This window comes from Rhynchophorus ferrugineus, unplaced genomic scaffold, assembly GCF_030347505.1.
Source record: "Rhynchophorus ferrugineus isolate W39M unplaced genomic scaffold, kcgeb_rfMv2 rfM3, whole genome shotgun sequence".
NCBI classification, from domain to species: domain Eukaryota; kingdom Metazoa; phylum Arthropoda; class Insecta; order Coleoptera; family Curculionidae; genus Rhynchophorus; species Rhynchophorus ferrugineus.
In genome coordinates, this window is record NW_027472582.1 from 60501948 (window position 1) to 60511632 (window position 9685).

General features: G+C 31.3%; 1 protein-coding gene across 1 annotated transcript; it reads right to left on the reverse strand.

Annotated features, from left to right (window-relative positions):
* Nucleotides 1-764: 764 nt before the first annotated feature.
* Nucleotides 765-9433, reverse strand: LOC143192974 (lipase 3). Its single transcript, XM_076398863.1, has 8 exons — nt 9228-9433; nt 7634-7810; nt 4314-4465; nt 4016-4262; nt 3793-3948; nt 1763-1847; nt 1557-1699; nt 765-1006 (listed from the first exon to the last, which is right to left on the reverse strand). Exons 1-8 carry the CDS (start codon nt 9312-9314, stop codon nt 806-808), a joined length of 1248 nt encoding a protein of 415 aa, XP_076254978.1. The 5' UTR covers nt 9315-9433; the 3' UTR covers nt 765-805.
* Between the last annotated feature and the right edge of the window lie 252 nt (nt 9434-9685).

The following is a 9685-nucleotide window of genomic DNA, read 5'->3' on the forward strand; positions in this document are numbered from 1 at the left end:
ATATTTTTCCATGTTAAACGTTAATCAAAATGCATTTCCAGATATTTAACGTTATCTGCTTGCGGGAGTTCATAATTATTCATTTTTACTGAGGGACAGTTCTTCTGCAAAGGGTGAATGTCACATGAGTAGATTTTGTCTCATTTGCTTTGATACGCTATGTCTTCCACCACAATTCGACTTTGTTAAGATGAAATTGGAGTTTTCTTATACCTGATATTGAATCCTTGTGTGATGGTAAAACCATTGTATCATCAGCATATGTTGCAAAAGTAGTGTTGTTTAAGGTCAGTAGGTCAGCTGTATACAGTATATTTAACAGTGGAAAAGTGAAAAACAGTGGAAGAAGACTGCCCTACGGAACACCTGAATATATTGGATGTAGGTCAGTGTATTTGTCACCCTGTTGGTGACTAATAAAAATGAATAATTAAAAATTAATTAATATATATAGGAAATATACTACTTGACTTCAAACTCGTTAATTTAGATTTTACCACTAGTGCTATGGAGTCACATTTGTTCTACATTAACAATCAAAAATATTTCACCAGTTGCAAATTTATAATTTACTGAAAATCTTCTAGTCATTGTTTAGCATAAAATAAGTTATTTTAAATTAGCGAACAACGTCGATATCACGATCGTTGTCTAATAGTATTTTATCTATATTTACAGCTAATTAAGAGATTGTAAAGGGATAACTCCAGTTTCCAATTATGTTAGTTTCCAGTTATATATGTATATAAATAAAAAACGACTAATTGAAACAATTTAATTATATTTCATTTGCTTATAATGAAATTTACGGCGAAGGTACATAATTTCTTGTTATTTTACTAGGTATCTTGCCTTTATCATAGTTTTTAAACAGTTGTATGGTTGGTTCATATACCAGGTAGGTTGAATTTCGTCCAAAAAGCAAGTCGGTATGGGTAAATTCACTATAAGGAACCTCGTAGTCCAATATTACATTAGGAAGTTCACTCATAGACTGATAAAGATCCTAAAACATATTTTAAATTAAATTAAGCCATTGTAATATCTGATTATCATATTTCAGAATCCAATATTCATGACGTCATTTGCAATTTACTATAAGTTATTAATATAAATTGTAAGCATCACAACTGATAAATATTGCGAAAAATTTATTTTCGCACAATAACCAATACCGTGTTTAAATAACAATGTTAACTTTACAGCAATCCAATCATCAGTCTATTTTCTCACTTCTTCAACAGTTCGAAACCGCGTGTTGTTAAGCCCCAAGCTGCATTGATCTGAACTAGTGGTAACCAGAAGGCCAGTGAGTACACTGAGTGCAACAGAACTTCCAATTCGAACTGCAACAGTGTATTCTTCACAACTATATTGAATTCATCGAAATCTCTAACCCTCTTGTTTTATTGAAGCTATAGTACTTATATGATTATATATAATAAATTCACACATAAATATATTCTTCAGAGAAAATATTATCCACACTACCTAATGAGTTCCCTAGATCTTCAACTAAATATAAAGTTATTCAACAACATATCATAAAAACTTACTTCTTTAACACAAAAACTGTCTTTAGGACCATAAAAAAATGCTACTGCTGCTCGACAGTTTGACAAATTATACTTCGGCGGTATAGTATAACCATATAACTTTTTATTTATCTTTGGTCCATAGTTAAACTTCCTGAATTCACCTATCAGGAAACCGAAAACACCATATTTTGATTTCTACAGTCCTCTTAAAACAAATCACTTACCATATTTAACGTTATCTAAGAATTGAAACACCTGTCGACTGGATAGTCTGCCTAAAGATTCACTTGCAATGAGTGGAATTAATTCCTAAAATATTAATTATTTAAACTTAATAATTTTAATTCAAATTATTATATAAGAATGTATCATTATTTTTAAAATTACGATAGCATAAAACTATCCGTATTTTCAACGGCAAGGCTTGTATTTAATTTGTTAGTGTTAACATAATTTAGAATATGCGTTTTTAGCCATAGGATCAATTGTTATATAGACTTATTTCCTAATGATAAAACAATAATGGATCTGTTAAGAACAACAATAAAATATGACTAAATCGTTGGAATGAACCAAGCTACTGTTAAAATGGCCAAGGCCCATTGGAAGACCTTATTTCAACAGCTTCATGCTCTAATATTCCGATGTTGGAAAAGCGAGATATATATTAACTCCACTAGTGGGAATATTGTTTGTGTTCACTTAATACTTTTTCATTCGACTTCCAATTGTATTTACAGCCAGTCGCTTCAAGCACATTTGAAAGCATATTTTAGCATGTTACAATAGTACCAGCTGATTTTCTACGATCTCAGCCAGTATTTGTTAAGTATGTATATCTGATACTAATTATGGAGGATTAAAAATATATAACGAAAATGCTAAAGTATTTACAACAATAGGGACATAAGTGTGAATCTCAAGGGCATTTACTTGCTCTTACGTTAGTGAGTGAGTAATATGGATTAATAATATAGATGAAACTATAATACTCCTATAAATTATCGGAAAATTATCAATGGCAGTTATTCAAATGATTCCAAATTTTTCCAATTTCCAAAGACTTCGCAAAGAATAAAACCACTTGATAAACATTTTTACATTCTGTCCTTCTTTCACTTCTTTAGGCATCTTAAAATGGTTCCTGTCCTGATGATTAGTCGAATTCATTAGAGATCCAAGCTCGTGTTCCCAGGGATATAGTATCTTTTCGTTATTTTCAACATAGTAGTAGATGCAATTATGCAAAAATTATTTAAAGAGATATGGGGTTCAATATTTGCTGCTGATTCTAATGAGTTTTCAAGACAAATTACAGAGCTGCCTGAAAACCAATGAAGATAAAGACAAAGTATTGACGATTTATGAATCGCCTGTTGCTAAAAAGCATAGAGTCAGAACAAATACATAAAGTCAAGTATTTGGGATCATTAATGCAGATGAAGAAAGAAGTCTTCGTTTCTGAAGTAATAAGCTGAATCGGTCAAGCTAATGGATATTTTAGCTTCTCTATGACGGTGCATGTGAAAGAAAGGAAATTTATTTTCTTTCTATCACATGCACTTTATTTTTTACTGTTACAGTTAGACATCTGTAAGCTTGAATTCATTTTTCCATTTTCAGAAACGGATAAGCCTATGGAATGAAATCAGATTCCTCTCAAATATCTGTGTGGGAAATCGACCTATTGGATGGAATAAGCAACGATCAGCTTTCAAAGAGACATGGATCATGATGGAGATGGAGACCGATCTGAAAAATAAAAGAGCAATATTTTCTGAAGTCAAAAACGGTCATCGTCATCAGTGGCAGGATTTGATCAAAAATATTGGTCATACGGTTCTACAGAATAAGTCCTGCAATCCTGCAGCATTTAGTTGAAAAGTAGACATCCTTCCCGAACGCCGGCTATGAATTAATGATGATTAATGAAGAAAAAAAAGGCATACATAACGGAAAGATGGGGCATATGGAAGCCCAAGAAAGACAAGAGAGGTTAGGTTCTTCCGAATGCTACGTTGCTTCAACCTGACCCAAAGACGCAGATTGCAGAGTAGTTTTAACATGTTTAACATAAAAATTGGTTTAATCTTAACCAATTCCTTTTTTGAACAGCTTAGACTTGAGACTAACAGTTCTGCGGCCAAAAAAATGTTCAAGGCCCTGCGGTATCAACTTCAGCATATTTAATTTAAAAAAATACATTCCCCAGCTGGTTAACTATATTATGATTTTTAAATTTATTCTAACTTACATCTTCTAAAAGTCTCGATTTATGACTTCCAATTGAATCAGCTACATGTCGGCATGCTTTCACGTATGATTTATACAAGCACATTACCTTGGACATGTCATTGATAATTCGAAATTGAGGAAAGAATTCCTTCATATCTAAATATTTTACTACACCCTAAAATATATGTCAGATCATATTAATTTTAACATTAAAGATTTCATTATATTCAAATTTGACTTACTTTCATAATATCAATCACAGAGGTAGTTGCTATAACTACTGGATAATCTATTTTATTTAAGATTGGACTCGAACTATATAAAGCAGAAATCTTAATTTTTCGATTATACTGAGGCTTCTCTGACATCATGATGAAGAATTCCGGACACGCCGCCGAATGGCCAATGAAGAATATTTTCTCTTGCTTTGTATATTCAGTTATGTAATCAATTACGGCTGGTAAATCGTATATTCCAATATCATGCAAGCTAAAAGAAAATTTAATTAACTCGTATCCTCCAGATACAACATTTCCGTACCTATAATCCCAATAATCAGGATCATCGATCCAATTGTACTTTTTATGCATTTTAGGTAATGGTACCTCAACGCCACGAGTTGCCATTACCCATACGTCAAATCCTCGATCGGCTACGTAATAAGCAAATGAATCTCTTGCACCAAAAAGTATCTTAAAATAAAAACAAACCATAAGCGGTATTATAATTGATTGAAATAAATATTATTAGCTTTATATAATTCACTAATATTGGGATTTAAAAATGCGTGTATAAATTTGATAGCTGTTGACATTTGACATTAGTTTGTGAATTAAAGCATTTTGAGTGAAGCAACTTTTGTTATTGTGAAAAAAATGGATAAAAAGGTATTTCGTGTGTTGATAAAATATTGCTTTTGATGGGAAAAATACAGTTGGAGCAAAAATTTGGCTTGATGCTGAGTTTCTCGATAATACCCCAGGAAAATCAACCATCAAGAATTGGTATGCTAAGTTTAGACGTGCTAAAATGAGCACCGAAGACGGTGAACGAAGTGGACGTCCAAAAGAAGTTGTTACCGACGAAAACATTAAAAAATCCACAAAATGATTTTGAATAACCGTAAATTTAAATTGAATGCAATAACAGATACTCTAAAGATATCAAGTTAACGTGTACATCATATTATTTACGAATATTTGGGTATGAGAAATTTTTATACCAAGTGGGTGCCTCGTGAGCTCACTTTTGACCAAAAATAACGACGAGTTGATGATTCGGAGCAGTGTTTGAGGATGATAAAGCGTAATAAATCCGAGTTTTTGCGTCGATATGTCACAATGGATGAAACATGAACAACACACGATGAACCCGTTCCAAAGCCTGAGAAAGTGCAACAGTCGACTGGCAAGTTTATGACGTCTGTATTTTGGAATGCGCGTGAAATAATATTCATTGACTACCTTGAAAAAGGAAAGACATGTCAGTGAAAATGATAGCAAAAATCCATAAATTGGGTTTCGAATTGCCTCCTCGTCCACGGTATTCTCCAGATCTGGCCCCCAGCGACCATTTCCTGTTCTCAGATCTCAAAAAAATGCTCGCTGGGAAGAAATTTTCATCGAATGAAGAGGTGATCGCCGAAACTGACGCTTATTTTGAAGCAAAGAACAAATCGTACTACAAAAATGGTATCGAAAAGTTGGAGGGTCGCTATAATCAGTCTATCATCCTTGAATAAATCCTCCTTATGTTGAATAAAAAACTAATTTTGGCAAAAAATGTTTTTTACTATGGTAGGCTGGGAAATTTGTGTAATTTACGTTTTGTATCATGATATTTTACCTCAAAAGCCACCTGCCTCAGTTTACAGTTATAAAATGCTCGAACAATTATAAAAAGCTGTTTTCTATATTATTTCTCATAATATCCAACTGAACCTGATATTAGAGGTCACATTAATTCATATCCCTGACCCTTAAGAATTCAAAAAAGATACAGTAATACAGTCAGCATAAGAACAAACTCGGGCAACGAAAAGGTCAAGGGTGCAAAAAGGAACAATTTTGTAGCTGTCATAAAGTATAAACTATTGTGTATCTTGATGGCGTCATATCATCATCACTTATTCCCTTACTATGTATAAAATTTTAAAAAATCGATAATCCGACAAAATAGCACTATAGTAAATGTGATATAACTTCATATCTTGTAGTGCGTTATATCGAAATTCTAATGATAAGACATTGTAGTTAGCTATAATGAAAGAATGCGAAAAAGTTATAGTAAAAGAATATTAACGAATAGAATGCAGCTATTATGATTAATAAAGTAATAAATAAATAAGTCAGTATTAATAAAGTGCCAGTACTCAAATGGCATAAACTATTTATGTCTTACATAGATGCCATGCATAGCTAATGGTTTTATGTTTTTAAAGTTAATATTCATCATATTCAAAGATATAATACCTTCTACATATATATATATATATATATATATATATATATATATATATATATATATATATATATATATATATATATACTAGCGACCCGCCCCGGCTTCGCACGGGTGCAATGCTGATACTAAATTAAATACACTACAGAAAAAATATGAACGTTGTATATAAAAACATAGCGGGCCGCTCCGACTTTGCACGGGCATAAAATATATATGCCTATGTCACTCAATGAAAACATGATTAAAATCGATCCAGTATGTTTGGTTCATTCATTACTGCCCTTGGCCTGCACGCATTAAATTTGGAGTAAAACAATTCCTCTTCCCCTATACTTACTATGAAGATTTCCTGCTATCTTTGGAATATCTAAATTCATACAATTCAATTCAATAATTTTTATTACATTACACATTTTTAAACGCAAATTTTAAATTTGTAATATCTCCGAAAATATTTGTTTAATATACATGCTGTAAGGAACCATATTGATCTATATTAATTGCACACTGTATTTAAGGTACTTAATTCGATAAGGATTAATGCCGTATTGCTTAAAATAGCTTCGTAAATAAGCCATTTTCTCACGTAAAAAGTAAACAATAAAAATGGTTAATGTGGGTTATCCCTAAAAGATAAACATATACCATCGCGGACTTTTTTGTAGACCTTTTTATGGTGTACAATACTGTAGTACATTAATTTGATCTAACTCGTAGGGTTAGGCAGCGTTTTTGCTAATTGCTAAATAAGCCTAAAAAATAGGTTAATTTACGACATCACGTTAGAAACCTCTAAAATTAGCAATGTTGCCTTAGTATATTATGCTTGTATTATACAAATAAACCTTCCTCTTGAATCACTCTATCTATTGAAAAAAACCGCATCAAAATCCGTTGCGTAGTTTTAAAGATTTAAGCGCACATAGGGATATAGGGACAGAAAAGGCGACTTTGTTTTATACTATGTAGTGATATATATAAAATCTCCAACAATGGATATTGTAATAGTATTTTGCATTATTGTATTGTATTATTGTATTGTAACATTATTTGAACATATTATAAACATATTACAATGGTTTAAACATTTTGTTTTGAATGACACTCTAGTTCCTTGCATACTTCTGTCGTGACGCACGCAAGAAGACGACGACGAACAGCTCCAAGGAAACATGAATCCATATTATGGAAAGCGATTTGAAAAATAGCATACTAACTGCAGACTAGAGACTGCTTTGTTGGATTATCGATTTTTTTATTTATATTCAAGAAGAATATCGGAAGTCCTTCAAGACCAAAGACAGAGTATTTGATGATGATGAAGATTATTCAACATGTCTTATAAAAGATCTAACATTTGAAGATAATTTAACTCGGTTACTACATATAAGACTTACCCAATTATTGGGAGATCCTCCCATTCCGTGTACAAACAAAACAGCACTTTTATTCCCTGAAGATCTGCTAGATTTGTGAATGCCATAGGGAATTCGGTATATGCATAAAATATAATTATCTTCAGTAGTTACTTGATGAACCTCTACGGAATATCCGTGCCTTTTTACCCTCTGAATCTTCAATTTTAAAAATATACTAAATCGTTAAAATTAGTAAACTATCAAACAATATTTATAAAATGAAATGATATATTTCTTTTGAGTTTTTGGCTGTTGTTTTTGATCCTAAAATTATTTAATATTATATTATTATTCTTAATATAAGTAGGTTTCCAATATTCGACAAAACAATCATTCCACATTCATATATTGACAATTGTTCCATGATAATGTCCACTAAAGATGCCAAAGACCAGAAGATGATAGCAACAAACTATGGATAAACTAAAAAGGGTACTATATCTAACAATAAAATTCAAAAGCTTAAACGATTAACCCAGAGCTATTAACATATAAAAAGTACGGTTACTTACTCCGGAGCAACATTGTATCATGATTTACCATTAACCAGAAGCAATTAGCGAATTAGCAAGAATAGAGATTATATTATTATAGAGAGAGTTATTATTATATAGAGGTTATAATAGAAATCTTAGATATACTAAATAGAGAAAATAAGTAGGAGTTCCTCAAAATAGCGTATTAGGACCGATGTTGTATCACTTCTATACACCTAAAATGTAGGAAATTACAGTATATCCACAGCTGATACGTGTCTTTAATAATGGACAAAAATAAAGAGGCATCCATAAAGAGGCTTCAGGTAGTTGGACATTTAAGGCAACTAAACCAAACAAGGCGAATAAAACTCAGTAAGCTCATATCTATTTCTATTGACTTTTCGACCTTTACTACTTTGTTTTATTATTTCTGTTACTATTAACTATTAATGTTAAAAACTCACTGAATACTTATTATAGAATATGAAGATTGTATCAACTATTTAAGCTTTCGACTAAGTATAATCATCAGCATGATGAAAATAAAATTATGCCTATTTCAAAGAAAATCCACAAGTGCTAAAGCCAATCTAGGTCTGTCAATATGGTGCATAAGTATGGTGTGCATCCAGGACACATATAAAATATTATAACTATCTAAATACCTCAGTATCCTAATAGGACCTAACAATCCCTAGGGTCAATGAAGACATCAAAAGATTATTCAGAAACAAGGAGCTAAGATAAGCCTATATCGTTCATTTGACAGAAAGGATTGGATGAGAACTAAACCTTAGGAACTTGTATAAAGGTATGAAGTATCAGAATGCTCAACTTTGAATGGGATATAGTAAATGGGAACTAATAAAAAAAATAAAAATAAAAATAATTATTTGTTTAGAAGAGACTAAACATTCTTCCGATATGACATCTATACACCATCTAAACTATAGGAAATAGAAACTTCATAACATAAAAACAACAGAGATTTATTAATATTTATTATAAAACTTTATGTGTCTGATTAATAAATACCTCAATTTTTGAGGGAGGATGGTATTCATTTAAATAACAGTAAAGTAAGAAATACTTACAAAATTCAGACCTATATCCGGATGAATTGCTGCAAATAATACAGAAATGTAATAGTTACATAACACAAGAAAAAATATTGTCTTCATTATTTCTATTATCTCTATACGTGACTAATTACCGAAGTAATTAAGAAAACCGTTGGAAGTCACCACATATCTGTAACAATCTGCACAAATCGACCTACTTGTTTAACCCTTAATATTTAAAAGTTATTTGAAACATTAAAATCTACTGATGTATCGATCATTATCATGGTCATTGTATCTATAATGCACTATAAACATAGACATGTCATTACGTTACAATGAAATTATTCACAAGTAGTTCGCAATTAACTCGGAAATCTTGGTATTTAGCTATGCAAAGAAACGTACTATTATTTCCTTACATAAAATGGTGTTTAACAATTTAGGTTAATTGCTTTGTGGTAATTAATAAAATTTGTTTAAAAAAGGCA